The sequence below is a fragment of the Plasmopara halstedii genome (genome assembly GCF_900000015.1).
Source record: "Plasmopara halstedii genome assembly, contig: Scaffold_42, whole genome shotgun sequence".
NCBI classification, from domain to species: Eukaryota; Oomycota; class Peronosporomycetes; order Peronosporales; family Peronosporaceae; genus Plasmopara; species Plasmopara halstedii.
In genome coordinates this window covers 310,147-325,455 of record NW_020186963.1, presented here as the reverse complement: position 1 = coordinate 325,455, position 15,309 = coordinate 310,147, and the positions used below count along the sequence as shown (strand labels likewise).

At 43.5% G+C, this 15,309-nt stretch overlaps 6 protein-coding genes across 6 annotated transcripts; 4 read left to right on the top strand and 2 right to left on the bottom strand.

The window, feature by feature from the left end:
- Window positions 1-475: 475 nt before the first annotated feature.
- PHALS_09433 (RAP domain) lies at window positions 476-781 on the top strand (the record flags this gene model as incomplete). The annotated part of the gene is made up of 1 exon (XM_024722726.1): window positions 476-781. The coding sequence occupies one exon, from the start codon at window positions 476-478 to the stop codon at window positions 779-781; it is 306 nt and encodes a 101-aa protein (XP_024571676.1).
- Window positions 782-883: 102 nt separating this feature from the next.
- On the bottom strand, window positions 884-1,594 carry PHALS_09432 (uncharacterized protein; the record flags this gene model as incomplete). The annotated part of the gene is made up of 4 exons (XM_024722715.1): window positions 884-895; window positions 974-1,222; window positions 1,301-1,462; window positions 1,529-1,594. 4 exons carry the CDS (start codon window positions 1,592-1,594, stop codon window positions 884-886), a joined length of 489 nt encoding a protein of 162 aa, XP_024571675.1.
- A 5,259-nt stretch (window positions 1,595-6,853) lies between these two features.
- Window positions 6,854-7,591, top strand: PHALS_09431 (uncharacterized protein; the record flags this gene model as incomplete). Its single annotated transcript, XM_024722704.1, has 1 exon — window positions 6,854-7,591. One exon carries the CDS (start codon window positions 6,854-6,856, stop codon window positions 7,589-7,591), a length of 738 nt encoding a protein of 245 aa, XP_024571674.1.
- Window positions 7,592-7,680: 89 nt separating this feature from the next.
- On the bottom strand, window positions 7,681-9,153 carry PHALS_09430 (FOG: RCC1 domain; the record flags this gene model as incomplete). The annotated part of the gene is made up of 5 exons (XM_024722693.1): window positions 7,681-7,811; window positions 7,868-8,642; window positions 8,704-8,931; window positions 8,990-9,060; window positions 9,123-9,153. The coding sequence occupies 5 exons, from the start codon at window positions 9,151-9,153 to the stop codon at window positions 7,681-7,683; spliced, it is 1,236 nt and encodes a 411-aa protein (XP_024571673.1).
- Window positions 9,154-9,436: 283 nt separating this feature from the next.
- PHALS_09429 (polyadenylate-binding protein 1-like) lies at window positions 9,437-11,554 on the top strand (the record flags this gene model as incomplete). The annotated part of the gene is made up of 2 exons (XM_024722681.1): window positions 9,437-9,575; window positions 9,636-11,554. The coding sequence occupies 2 exons, from the start codon at window positions 9,437-9,439 to the stop codon at window positions 11,552-11,554; spliced, it is 2,058 nt and encodes a 685-aa protein (XP_024571672.1).
- Window positions 11,555-12,182: 628 nt separating this feature from the next.
- On the top strand, window positions 12,183-15,278 carry PHALS_09428 (chorismate mutase; the record flags this gene model as incomplete). The annotated part of the gene is made up of 12 exons (XM_024722670.1): window positions 12,183-12,381; window positions 12,439-12,518; window positions 12,598-12,660; window positions 12,728-12,778; window positions 12,844-12,915; window positions 12,978-13,144; window positions 13,202-13,216; window positions 13,312-13,431; window positions 13,498-13,581; window positions 13,648-13,936; window positions 13,996-14,175; window positions 14,244-15,278. The coding sequence occupies 12 exons, from the start codon at window positions 12,183-12,185 to the stop codon at window positions 15,276-15,278; spliced, it is 2,355 nt and encodes a 784-aa protein (XP_024571671.1).
- Between the last annotated feature and the right edge of the window lie 31 nt (window positions 15,279-15,309).

Genomic DNA, 15,309 nt, shown 5'->3' with positions numbered 1-15,309 from the left:
GTGTGTGACATAGATTTTCAACCAATGATGAGACGCCACGTCGCGCTGGTCCGAACTACGGTAATCCTTGAGGTAAAAATCTGCCGGCGTAATGTTCTATTGCTTTTATCAATATACAGTCTGAATGTTGTCGGTCGAGCGGTCCCGAAACGCCCTAAGATCCAAAAAGACGTGGCTCTCGCTATGTCGTCAAATCAACGTCTGTTAGATCTCACCGGTTGAGCGGTTCTTAAACTACCCTAACATCGAAAAGACGTTGCTTTCGCTCTCAGGTGGTCGAGAGGTTGCGTCGTCAAAATAGCACCTGGCCCGAAAGAAGGTTTCAGGATTGTTCTTGGTGGTAAATTACGGTGAGGAAAAAAACTGCCGGCGTAATGTTCTATGACCCACTACTTTCAAGGCCAAGAGGTCTTCGTTCCGCTTGCATCACCTTATTTGCACTGCGTTGGACGAATTTGAACTCCAGCATGAAACGATGTACGCCACTCAATGTGGTTATCGCCTCGACGTCGTGGTACCACGACAAAAACTTGCATTCGAGATCAATCTACCTGATTGCTATCAAGCATTGGAGCCAAGTGACGAGGACAACGAACCAAAAACTTTTGCATTTGTTGATCTCAAGGCGCGACACCTCGAGTTGTTAGGCTGGACAGTCGTTCAACTTCACGCTGCCCGGTTCTTACAGCTTAAATCTTTAGAGGATCGCAAGATGCATCTCAAAAATCTCCTAGAAATCGCCACCTGTCGCGAACAAAAGACGAGATCAGCTAGGAAATAGAGCAATTTTGAGTCTAGACGCCAATAAATCTGCGTAGAGAAAACCATAGTCTAATTATTTTCCGCTCTAAAATATAGTCGCGCAAATGCCGATCAAAGCGCATTATTTCGATGACTTAACTTTCTTTTTCTTGTGTTTCTTCTCCTTCCTGTTCTTTCTTTCAGATTTCTCTTCAAGATTATCGTCTATAACAGGTTCCTCAACAATCGTTTTGTGTTTCTTGTGCTTCTTCTCCTTTTTTATTTTGCGCTTCGGTTCCTGGTTCATCTCGTCGTTGATCTCGTTTGCAACCGCTTTGACTTTCTCATTTTCAAGTTTCCGCTTCTTACTTTTCCTCTGGGAACCAACACCTTCGGCCTCCATAACAGCGACAGCTTCAGAATCAGCATGTTTCATCTCAAGCTTCTCCTTTTTAGCGCGTTTTTTTTCCTTTTTTGACAACTGATTGTTGTCATTCTCATTGTCGACATCCTTCATTTTCTTTTTGCTTTTCTTCTTCTTTGCCTTTTTCACATTTACTTCGCTCTTGTCAGCCTCGTCATCCTCATTCTCTTCCCAGTGCTTATGCTGATAAGATCCTTCACCCTGACGCACGAACATGGAATACAATCCGTTATTAGGCAGTCCATCTGAGCGCTTCACTCCTTTTCTGCCACCAATTGACGCGAATCCTAAGCCACCCTACAAGTATAAATATTGTTGAATTTTCAAATTGTTTTTGGCAAAGTTATAGCTTGCAATAAAAACCTTCTTTCCACCGGGGCGTAGCTTGGCAAGCATATCATGAAGCCGGATCAGCTTCTCTTCCTCCATCTTTGTAGCCACCAATGCTTTAATGTAGCTTTTCTATGTAGATTACATAAAATAAAACTCAATTATTATCATTTCTTTTCAAAACATTTGACAAGTTTCTTAAGGTTTCTACAAGTAGCAAACATGTATGGGAGGTATACTAAACAATAGGTATGGGTGTTACTTGTTGTCCTTAGGAATTCATGCTTTGTTTAAATATCCCTTACAATATTTGTAAGATGCACCAGGGGTACCGAATTCAGAGCTTTCAGGTAAAATTTGCGTAATGCCGCACAGCGGTATAACTTTTAATTGATCCCAACGTCTAGCGACGATGACTTGGAAGGCGAAGAATCCGCGGAGATCCATGACACGAATAGCAGTACAGATTGAAAGTTGAACCAATTCATGATTCTTAGACTTTCAAAAGTGTGAGGATATGCGTCAAGCGAATTACTCTCATCTAGCACTCGTGAAAGTTGATACTATAGCTCCTGTACATACATTTATCAGCGCAAACACAAGCATTGCATAGCTGCTACTCACATATATAGTGTAGCAGGCTAACGAAAATGGCCACCACCTTCGACAGAATGCTTAACTTTGAGATATCGTTCCCTTGCTTATCCTGGTAGTACTTGCCGTCAATTCGATTACCGAGTCTGATCAGATTTTTAAGATGTGAGGATGTAACACTAGCTGTTTGAAGTAGCTATCCTTCTGACAGCTAGACACGATTGGTAAGCTCATCTCATAGGGTGGTCACACAAATTCTATGAGTCACAACTTCGTGTGTACGAAATGCACGACAATTCACTGCACTACGCGACGTCCTAATTGGAGATTGTTAGTGTTGATTCCCGCCTAAAGCATGCCCAAATTTAGCCCCCCTCCCTTCTCGAGTAAAGAAATCCAACATCCTACGTCTTAAAGTTGATTAAGGCATCACCGTCGCGAAAGCTGAAACTTTCGTGTGTCTTACTGTTATTTTTTTAAGCTGCTGACGATCTCCAGGCACCTGATAACCTCTTTTAGCCCCTGATTCGCCAATCACTCTACCACATGCACAGAAAATGCCTTTTTCCAACAAGTTCTCGGTAACATACACACAAAAGACGGGAGCAGAGTCGAGAGCCTTTCAAAAAGATATATACTCGCTTGCTCTGCAGCTCATGAGTGGCATGCGAATGGAATCAAGTCTTGCTCAAAATCTAAACCTATCTATGTTACTGATAATTATGGTATGTAAACTGCACAGCGTGAAGTTAGCAGCCCACGTGTATCTTTTCGGAGTGCCGTTTCTTTCATCATACTAGTATTTCTCATTTTACTTCATCATAGTGCCATACTGTGCCATTTTAAGTTCGGATTTGGATGGTAGGGGCCGTTCAGCAAAGTGTACGTATCACAATACAGTCCGTACACCGTTACAACATCCCTGCCAGCGTCGACGAAATATACCGCAGAGATCCGACATGGAGATTGCTACAACGACAGATGTGGCGGGAGCTCGGGAGCTGAAGTCTTTACAATCGTGCCAGAGGTTATGCGTCTCAGTCATGCTTAAGAAAGTGGAGCCGTCTCTTTACAATTGTACACACGCAACTATTTCATATTCATCTGGCGAGCCTTATTCTCTCTTGGCGGAGATATGTAAAGGCCCAGGCTCCCACGCAGGGTCGGTCGACCAATCTCTCGCAGGAAATTGTTGAGTATCTGGGCGCGGAGATGGCAAGTCATTCGCCAAATCTTTGAAAATAATGTCTGGTGCTGAATGCGGCAGAAGAGGTGGCTTCAAACGCCGTGGGAAAGCTTCAGGATTGCCTTGATTCTGATTCAATCGAATACGGATCGGCTGTTTCGCGTTGTTCGTGTTTATTTGACCGTTAGTATTTGCTTCAACCAGATGACAACGGGCATGAACGTGTAATCTCATTTGAGCCCTCTCATCTAAAAGGAAAAAGCTTTTCTTGTTCATGACAACGAGCGGTTTCATCGACTTCAGAATAAATCTTTCTGCTTTAAGCTGTAATCGATACTGATCATGCGTCGTTGCACACATCGACGTCGTCACCACATCCCTCGCAGAAAATGGCAATATGGATATTTTACTTTGACAAGTATATCTTGGTTGAAATGTATACAACTGGTCAGCATAATGATGGATTTGCTTGGGCGTCCCCCGAATATATGGCTTTATTGAGTGCAGTCAGCCCACTTACACATAGATTATCGCATGTCACGATGGGAACGTTGCGCATCGGTGAGCGACACATTCACCGTACGGTTCAGATGCAGCATGTGTAGCACAACTTGAAGCATCGAAAAGGACAGTTAAACGAATATTTCTTGTTCAAGGCCTGCTTTATTACAGAATTTACCCAATCGATGCTCTAAATGTGGTGAGGCCTCATCATGAGAATCTCATGTATAAAACACTGTACGAGACAAACGATTGCCTCCTTGGTGCCACCTTAAAAAAGGGAAATCGTTCGTTTCAGTGGCGCTCAGTACTGGTGGCTCAACTCAAATTAAAGAGTAAGCACTTATCAAAGCGTGTCAACAGATTATACCCTCTATCATATGTAGGTGCATTTGGGCAGCCTGTCAAATGTTGATTGTTCATTAGTTTTTTTCACAATATTGAATTGTATCGAACCCCCGCCAAGCCTGGTTCACTTTGTGGCGGTCTAACGACACATGAGTGTTGATTCAACCGAATCTCAGTAAGCCTGTCAAAGCATGCACTGCGTTATATAATGCACATATGTATGAGTGGGGCAACTTGCTCTAGCGCTGCAATCGCTCCAGTTTTGTTTTTAGAGAATTCACTCCATCACGCGCTTAGCGCGTTCCGACTGACCACCTGACTGTGGGTGTTCAGCGATGATCATACCTGATCTGATGATCCGATGTCAAGCACTTTGAACAACGTTCGCCACATTTCGCTTTCAAGCACAAAACTCGACGCAAAACACTGTCCACCGGCAAGCCAAATCGGCATGTCAATGATAGCTTGTCGCATGCGAGCTTTTGTGAATCAATTAAGCTAATCTGTATAACCTTGTCGGTCTCTTTAGCGAGTGCATGACCGCTGCGAGCCACAAAATAATTAAAACGGGAATGGGAAGGTGATATATTTTAAACCAGATTTGTGGTTTAGAATATCCATGATCGAGCTCCAAGCACAAAGGGATTCGAAGTCTTGAAGCTAATTTAACGGGATCAATTTGAAGATCACGAAGCCTATAATCTTGTGGATGAATCACCCACGCGGCAACCAAATACGTTGACGTGCGTCTCAAGCTACGCGCCACCATACCCAAAAGCATCGAGTCAACCATAAATGATCACAGGTCTATTAAGAAGCACATAATCACTACATGTCACAAAACAAGTAAAATTAGCGGCCCCAAGATTACAAACTAGCTGCTACTTCAAAGTCTTTTCACCAAATACTCTACCATTCTAATCATTATCTTAATCTACCTTGGTATAGTCAGTCAACTTGGGTGTCATCCTTTTTGGTACAGCTATACCGATAAGAGAGTCGTACTGGCATATTACTGGTCTGCCATTGCGCCTCATCTTCAAGACTCCCACTCAGCTCAGCGTTTTTATGGCCGTTTCGAACTTGCCCTGAAGAATAAGAAGATAGACGGCCTGACCATCAGGTACTTGCGAACAGAGTCAGCTGCCGAGTTGCACGCCCTTATACTAACCACGTAGCGAACATTGTCGGCAATTTTGCTAACGTATACCGCTTCGTGTCCTTGAGCAGACGTTGACATGTCTGAGGCCGGCTCTGTCACTAGGTCCGAAAACTTCCCACCCCTCGCTCCAGCGACTTTGTTCTCTGTAGAAGACCATCGATAATTCAAGTCTGTCTAATGCCCTTAATTTCGCGGTCAATATCGTCGGATTGCGTCGAGGTTTGATCCACTCCTTTATCGCATTGCATAAAGATTTCGCTGTTTACTATTAAAGTTGTCAAAAGTCACGACAATCTTTGTTTTTCGAGACGATACGGTTTTTCAGGATTCTAACATCCGATTAACCGAAACTTCACCACTGCGCATGCATCGTATTTGGTGCATTTCTGGGTCGAAACCGTCTCATATGCATGGTAATGGAATATCTTCTGGCTCACAAGCAACAGCAAATTAGAAAATTGTAAGCGTGTTTTTTGCTCCGCGCACCATACATTTGCCGTTCCGCGTTGTGGTGGGGACGCTCAGAGCACTTCAATGTTTTTGTACTCATCAGAAGCAAGCGGTGCTTGTTGTCCTTGGCGCTATCTATCGCCCAATTCAAATGCGCTCGACCCTGATCGTATACGGTTCCATCGTCACCACCGCCTTGTTCTTGCGTGTTATGTTGACGCAATACAGCCAAGACGTCACGAGCTCCCTTGCAGCGAGTCTTTAACGCCATAACTAAAACAGGTAAGACTCGCTGAGTTGTGCGAGAAGCTTTAATATTGAGATGTCCTCGTTGACCGGAATGCCCACTGCGTCAAGCTGCTCCGCAACCGTCTCAAACGTGTCAATGTTTGTTTTCATCAAACTCACTAACTGATGTCATTCAAAAGCGTCGATGAAGAATATAGAGCTTGTTGACCAAAATCTGATATGCTACTCTAAATGTAAAAAATACATCGCTGCGCTAAGGCCAGCAGAACAGGTCGCATGTAGCCGTGAAATCTTCCTCACATCGCAACATGAATGATTGCCAAGGCCTTCCATGGCTTGATTTTGACCGTCGACTGGCCCAGCGTGTCGACGCAGTGATTAAGCTTGACCTCATCAAAAGAGCCCCTACAGATCACGTTCCTCAAACACAATTTGTATCTCGTATTACAGAAGTAAAAGTTCTTGTTGATGCCGCTAGAATCGGAGAGGCCCATTGCTAAGGCAGAGTCATGATCAGCGTCAAAGTTGAGGTGTTTGGTGTTCGAGAAGCACTTTATCATCAGATGACAGAATGCAAAGGCAAGTGATTAGTCTATCGTTCGCAAACTAGCTGTACACATTAAAGTATGTCATTTTCTATCATCGGAGGTTTCTGATTCACATAGTCAAATCCGAGCAACGACGAAATCTACAGGCGAGACTGTGTATTCGCTACTATCATGAAATAAGCACTCAATCATGTAATGTATCTATATCAGATCATTAGCTGAAGCGTTCGAACATTGCTTTTTCATGTTCCGGATCACAATCAAATTACTGTACAAATCTGAAATTTAAATTTTTTATTAGCGATTCCACATTTTTGCAAATGCTTAGGCATTTTCGTACTCGTACATGGGGACGCCGCTGGAATTCCAATGGTAGCGCTAAGCCAACAACTAAAACTACTACAAATACAACCTCGACATTTGGTGTATCAAATCGATCGGCGACACCGGGCACCATGCGCCTGACCAAGAATTATGGTGCTGACAAACATGAGGCCGAAGTAGATTCGACACTCGCGCGAATTATCGGCTCTGACTGGGGCGATCGTTCGCATCAGCCAGTATCACTGCCCATGCGCATCTATTGGATCGTTTTTGCTGTGGTACTGGGCAATGGTTTGTACACCTACTTTGCTGGCAAGGACGAGTCGTTCTTGATAAATAAACTGAAGAAAAAGGCAGACGAGAAGATGGGCGTTTTGGTGGAGAACGAATGTCAGAAGATGGCAGAAATACCGACGAATGAAATTCAAAGTATAGAAAAGGCGAAGCATCAAGAAGTCACGACGACAACTGCAGCGTCCATATTAAATTCTACTACTGGATCATCGACTACGATGCCATTTCTTGCACCAGGTTTATCGAAACATATAAATTCAGGTCGTCTTCAGTCGAAGGAAGAGCTCGATTACCAACTTTCGCAGCTACGAGAACAGGAGAAGCGCCTTAAGCAACAAATTATGAGTGGCGAAGCAGCTGCAAACGAGGAGCTGGAACATCAAGTACGCATGATTGATGTTCAGAAAGATCAGGTGAAACGCAGGATGAAATACTTGTAAGCTGGGATTACGAAGACTGCAACTTGATTGTATCGCGGAAATACGAATCAATGAACTTGAGCAATAGTATTCTAGAACATCAATGTTTCTTATCGTCGTCTTGTTCTTGTGACAGCTATGGAAACAGCTCCACCGGCAGCGATACTGATAACTTCTTGGTTTATGGATGAGAAAAACTCAACTCTTTTGAATAAAGCACGATTGATTGTGTCTCCATGTCCTTAAAAACAAGATATCAGAACATTGACGAACCAAAGAATACAGTGATGAACTTACCTAAATTGCCATGTTCCCCCCAACCACACGTGTACATATCGCCACAAGTTGTTACGACCATTGAATGTTCGCTTCCGCATGTTATTTGACGAATTGGATGAGAAAAAGGCACGACTTTGGGCTCGCACACGTTTTCCAACGTACCCAAACCCAATTGTCCGTGGCTTCCTTTGCCCCAAGTCACAAGTTCTCCGGTCTCTGCTACGCACATTACAAAATGCCAGCCGCAGCCAACGTGGACAGCACGAAGATTACGGCTTTTGTCTTGAGGGTCTGCCACTCGAACGGGTGAGCTAATTATCTGCTTCCTTAAGCCTTTCGATACTCTCGAGTCAATTTTTTTTGTCACACCCAATTGTCCATGTCGGTTGTTACCACAGGTGAATATCTCACCACTAGAAGAGCTAAATACCGAGTGTTCCCATCCACAGAAAACGTGGGTAATAGCAATATCCGTCAATGCCTGAATGTGCTTGGGAGTCTCAGTCTCATCAATATCGGTCCCAAGTCCCAATTGGCCATGTCGCCCGCTTCCCCAAGCGAACACAACACCATCACTTGTGGCTAATAGCGAATGCTTCCAACCACATGCAATACTTGTAACTTGAAAATGTAAAGGCAAGCAACATATTTGTGCAGATATTTCAGTGGCATTTTGAACACGACCTAATTGATGATACTCATTTGAACCCCATGAGTAAACTTGGTCTTCTTCGTTATTCGATGAAGCGACGGCTAATGTACTCCGCCATCCACAAGCTACGAACTTTGTTTTCTGTCTCAACAACAACTTAAACACCTTATGTTGTTAACATGCATCAAAGTCAATCACATACGTTTTCACGTGGAATCCATGCTACAGAATTCTGAAGAAAGTTTGAAAACTTTTGTTTTGACAATGTTTGGCCAAGCTGACCACGATCGTTCGACCCCCAAAGAAAGAGATGACCATTGGAATCAATTCCTTCAAATACCAAGCTTGCATTCAACGATTTACAAATTTCTTGCTTTACCAACGTACCTGCACTATGACATCCTCCAGATATGATGGACTCAAGTTGTATCTGTAAGTAATTTATGATATGAGCCTAACTTCGTTTTTTTACCATCGAATAAATGGACCTGATTATTTTCCCAACGTTGTGGAAGTGCGTAATCGTCATTATTATGCAATCCGAGTTGCCCACTTCCTCCTGTTAATACACTTGTTAGCTTGCATTGGCCTACAGAGTTCGGCAGACACAAAACGATGTACCTGATCCCCACACGTATAAGCGTTTCACCATTCGCTCACATAAATGGGCGGCATAACTACCGGTATTTAGAGTTACTTTAAAGTCATGTACTTTCTGCACAAGTTACTACAGAGAGGTCTTGTGGCACGAGTCACAATGACAACACATGTTTATCCGATCCGTGGTAGGTAGAGGATGACTGGTGGCGACGGCTCGTGTGGTCCACGTATATTCTTCAGGTGCTGCATTAATTGTTGAAATAGTTGTTTGTGATTGGTTAAGTAGGAGCTTTTATCAAATTGTTTTATCTATAAACCAATCAGATCCTTTCAAAATGCTACTATTCAATAGCAATTTTAACACTAATTCAAATCATGCAGAATTTTTTGCGGCGAGCTCCTCCAATGATGCCAGTCTCTTTCTCTCTTTCAATAAAAAAGAAAAAAACAGGTTTCCTTCCTCCAACGCGACAGGTACGTAGTAAGCAGAACTGATGACGCACACTCGCTGACTTTACTTTCATTTGGCTGCAGCCATGGCCAACTCCGCATCTTCCCCGACCAACAGCCCAGCTCCTGCCTCTGTCAGCGCCACTCCGGCTGCTGTAACGACCTCAGCCTCGACTTCGTCGGCTACAGGTGCCGCGCAGCCGTTTCACACGGCCTCGTTGTATGTAGGGGACATCCATCCGGATGTAACGGAGGCGCTACTTTTTGAAATATTCAATGCTGTGGGTCCAGTCGCGAGCATTCGCGTGTGCCGAGACGCCGTTACCCGTCGTTCGCTTGGTTACGCATATGTGAACTTTCACAATGTAGCCGATGCTGAGCGCGCTTTGGATACAATGAACTTTACGAGCATTAAGGGTGTTCCTTGCCGTATTATGTGGTCTCAACGTGATCCATCGCTCCGTAAGTCAGGCGTCGGTAACATTTTTGTGAAAAACTTAGACACGTCAATTGACAACAAGGCGTTGTACGATACGTTCTCTCTATTCGGCAATATTCTAAGTTGCAAAGTTGCGATTGACCACACCACTGGCAATAGCAAAGGATATGGTTACGTGCATTATGAGACGGCTGAGGCTGCAACTGAAGCTATTGCTAAAATCAATGGTATGCTCATTGCTGGCACAGAGGTTTTCGTTGGTCACTTCCAGAAGCGTCAGGATCGTCCCGATGCCGATGACTGGACCAACTGCTATGTAAAGAACTTGCCCACTCATTGGACAGATGCTGATCTGATGAAAGAGTTTGAACCGTTTGGAAAGGTGCTAAGTGCAGTTGTGATGAAGGACAATGCAAACCCGGATCACAATCGTGGCTTTGGCTTCGTTAATTATGAAGACTCAGAGTCTGCTCACAGGTCAGTAGAGGCACTTAACGGCAAAGTGTACCCTGCAGGAGAGGGCGTAGAGACAGAGCTGTACGTTGGCAAGGCTCAAAAGCGCTCTGAGCGAGAACGGGAGCTCCGAAACAAGTTTGAACAGTTAAAGATGGAACGCATCAACAAATATCAGGGTGTCAATCTGTACGTGAAAAATCTTGACGACCAGTTGACAGACGACGAGTTACGTGAAGCATTTTCCGATTGTGGCACTATAACGTCGTTTCGTGTCATGCGAGACCCGAATGGCAACTCACGAGGCTTCGGGTTTGTATGCTTTTCGACCCCTGAAGAAGCCAATAAGGCGGTCGCAGAGATGAATGGCAAATTGATTTCTGGTAAGCCCGTGTATGTTGCTTTAGCGCAGCGTAAGGAAGTGCGGCGTGCACAGTTGGAGGCTCAGCACGCTCAGCAACGAGCTGGAATGGTTGTTGGTCGTGGCATGCCAATGGGCCAGCCACCTATGTACGGTGCTGCTCCTATGTTTTATGGTCAACCTGGTCAGCTTCCACCCCAAGCTCGTCAAGGCTTTATGTATCCTCAGCAGATGATGCCTCGTGGAGTCCAGCGTGGTCCAATCCCATACGGTGCCCGTGTGCCTGGCGCGCCAGCTCCAGGTGGCTACCCAATGCCTGGTTATGGTATGCCAATGCAGCAGCAACGTGGCCAGCCACGACGTGGCCGCCAGGGTCCGGGCCCACAAGGGCCCCAAGGTGCTCCACCTAACCGTCGCAACTTCAAGTACACGGCGAACGCCCGCAACCATCAAGCCCGTGATGTTCCACCTCAGGGTGTGATGCCACCTGCTGCTCCCATTCAGAATGCTGGCCCGGAGCCGTTAACCTCGGCTGCTCTGGCTGCCGCCTCGCCGGAGATTCAGAAAAACATGATTGGCGAGCGTCTTTACCCGTTGATTCACCGCCAGCAGCCTGAACTGGCTGGTAAAATTACGGGTATGCTGCTGGAAATGGACAACGGAGAGTTACTGCATCTGCTTGAAAGTCCGGAGGCGTTGGAGGCCAAGATTCAAGAGGCTATGTCTGTTCTTGAGGCTCACCAAGGCTAAAATGGGTTGCAGTGTTGGGCGGCGGACTGAATCGTGTATTTGGCCATGCATGATTCCTTGGCTTGAGCAGGAGTGTAGAGAAGGAGTTCGGTGAGCTGCGGCTCCTACTATTTGTGTCGTTGGTATTAGATGACGTTTGTCGTCGATGTTTTAATGGTTGGTGGAAGGGAGTGCACAACAAAATACTTCGATTTGACGGAAAAAGACACAATTGGTGGGGGTCGTAGCTTAACGAAAACATGAGAAGAGATGATCACTACGCCTCTGTCTGCGCGGCCAAATGAGTGAAGGCCTTTTGGCCGTAGACTCGGTGCCTTCGTTGCCTTTTGCGCCTGCAGATGATTCTTTTTATTATTGCGCAAGCATAGATAGGTTTAGTGTGCAATTATTGTTCGTTTTACTTCTGACGCATAACCCAATTCGGTGAGCGCAGTGGACAATAATTTTACTTATTGACAATTTATTGCAGACTATATTTATATCAAATATGTAATATCCTGCCGGTTAGCTCTGCCATTTTGTAATGTTTGACACATTTCCTTAAATTGCTGGAAATATATTATTCTTCGGAGCATTTTTTTTATGTTTATTACTAAATAGAGAGTAAAAAAATTGCTGCCGACCAGAGATGACGCTGGCGAATGTGATGCGAGCGAATGTGATGCGTCTAGCGGCGATCCGAACCGTACACTCGAATCAATTTAAGATTGCACAATGTGCGATTTCGTATCCCCAATCATCGATGCAGCTGCGGTCCATGGGTCTGCTTTCTAACATTAAAAAGACTGTGTCGGGCAAGTTGGAGGAGCGCAATCAACATAAACAAGGTAGAGTGTTTGATTCTTTAGATATCAATTGAACGGATATCACGGGCTATGCTGCAGGAGAGGCATATAAGCAGCAGATGATTGAGCTTTCGCAACAGGAAAAATTTGATCTGAATGGGTTTTATGCTCATTTAAAGGTATGAAAGAGCTTTTTGAATTTATCTATGACTGTGATGATGAGACTGCTATTATGTTTTATTCAAATCTGGATGCTAGAAAAATGCTGAAGCGAGTGGTGCTAGCGGTTGGCGAGCGATGATTCCTGGTGTCTCATCAATGGTGAGGCATTAGATAGTTAAATCGATTTAACTTGATGTAATTATGAAGCATATTTGCTGCTTTTTAGACTGCCGTGCAACAAATGAAGATGTTTATGACTATTCTGGAGTCAATGGAGGCACGTAAATCAAAGAAAAATTGATTCGTTGTGGTATTCTGACGAGTTGAAATGTTGCATTGCAGCCTGAATATCTTGAGAGTCCTCGCCTGATCAATGGAAAAGTCAAGAGGAAAATCTCTGAAAAGACTGGTCATGTATGTAATTTTTACTGTCAATCACGTGTTTGGAAATATTAACCTTTTTTTCTCTGGAGCAGTCGCCAGAAGATATCAATAACATGTTGCGCAACTACGAGCAGCTTTCAGCTCTTCATATTTGGCTGGTAAAGCGGGCAGAACGTGGTCTTTCTATTCCCGAGACTATCGATGAAACTACGGAGATGGTGCGTCAAGACCCGACGGGATTTCCAGCCAAAAAATTTAGGTATGTGATTAAATTTTGTGACTTATTAGCTTTTCCTGCACTTAATTAGCTTTGTAGGATGAAGCAACGCCGGTACTAAGCAGCTAGCAATTGGTGCAATTAGTCGCACACATAAACGTTTCTCTGAAAGAATATAATTTTTGTTCTTAATGCTAATGATTATTGAGAGGTTTTGCTATTCATTCTTGTAAATTTAAGGTGAATACCATGCAAAGCTCCCACAACGTCGTATTTGGTGACCCCCTTAAGCCTGTAAAGCTTGACGATTTTCGCAATGTCCTCATTCGGTACATATATTCGAATCTTTCTCTCTTAAGCAAGTAAGTTCTCATAGTGTTATTACAAATGAGCAGTCAAGAAGAGACGATTATCTTTGCGTTAATTGAGCGCGCACAATTTCCGCGGAATATGGAGGTCTATTTGAGCATGAAAGACAGGTATACCAGTAAAATACCAATATGATAAAAAGAGGATGTGATTGTATTTTATAATGTATATTTCAGTAAAAGTGCAGCATTTGGAGGATTAAAAGGCAAGTATACGACTTTTGACGGAAGTCTACTCGACTTTATGCTACTGGAAACGGAAAAATTACATGCATTGACACGTCGGTATACTTCGCCGGATGAAAATGCTTTTTTTCCGCATCACTTGCCAGAACCAATTTTACCACTTCTCAATTATCCACGTGTATTAAATCCGAACCGGATAAACGTCAATCATCAGATCATGAGTGTATACCTGGAAAAAATCTTACCGGGATTAACAACTTTTGCTACTGACGACACAGCAGTAAGAAAACATTTTTATTTGTATTTTTTGTAATATTTTTAAATCTGTACTGCTTACAGTTTGGCTCGACAGCAACGGCAGATATTGCAGTTCTACAGGCTTTAAGTAAACGAATTCACTTTGGTAAGTTCATTGCTGAAGCGAAATTTCAAGCCGAGACCGAACGTTATACGGAACTTATTCTTGCAAATGATGCGGATGGCATTATGAAAGCTTTGACCAATTTAGAAGTTGAAAAGGTTTCAAAATCGTTTCAAAAGTTACGCATTGAGTTACTTCTAATTAACATTATGTGGGTACATTGTAGAAAGTATTGGAACGTGTTAAAATGAAAGCTTCAGCTTATGGTCAAGACCCAAACGTTCCAATTTCAACGGATAAAACTATGAAAGTATCTCCTCAACTCATTTCTGATTTATATTGTGACTTTGTCATGCCTTTAACAAAGGAAGTACAAGTTCAATATTTATTACAACGTGTAACCCATCCAACAATTGCTATAGCTGGTACAAAAGGATCATTTTGTTGGTTAGCTGCTCAAACTCATTTTGGCAGCAATACATTGAATGACTTTCAATTGTATCAAGCAGAATCGATAAGTCAAGTCTTTGAGAATGTCAATGCAAATTGTACTGCATATGGTGTCGTGCCAATTGAAGACTCTCTTTCAGGAATGATCAAAGAGACACAAGCACAATTGAGACTCAGTACATTGAAAGTATCTGCTGAAATTCTACTCACACGTTCATTTCTATTTGCGACTCAAGATAAAAGACTATTAAACACGAATGAAGTGACCAAAGTCTTTTGTCCACTCGAAACAAGTGCTTGCTTTCTTGCACAAGCTGAACAAAATTGGCCAAGTGCACAAATGATTTCCGTCTCCAATGTATCAGAAGCAGCAAGTTGTGCAAGATCTGAAGCATTGACAGTTGCAGTAACAACGGCTGGTGCTGCAGACTCAAACAATTTAGATCAAATTGAATCAAGCTACGAACTGACGTCGGATGATGCCGTAACTAGCAAGTCTTTCATTCGCTTTGTCATTGTGTCAAAAGGGTACCCTGCAGCCACGGGAAAGGATAAATCATTTTTGAGCATGGAAATTAAGCACGAAGTTGGCTCATTACTATCAGCTCTCGATGTATGGAAGAAACATAACATTAATCTTTCGTGGCTTGAATCTCTTTATCGTAAAGAAGGAGGCTATGACTTTTTCGTGGAGATTGTCGGCCATTATGATGATAAGAATGTGCAACAAGCGGTGCAGGATCTCCAATCGGTGTGTACACTGAAACATCTTGGATCGTTTCCAACAGCAGAACGTCTCATTCGAAGTTAAATTTTTATTGAGTACGATAGAATTTTAACTT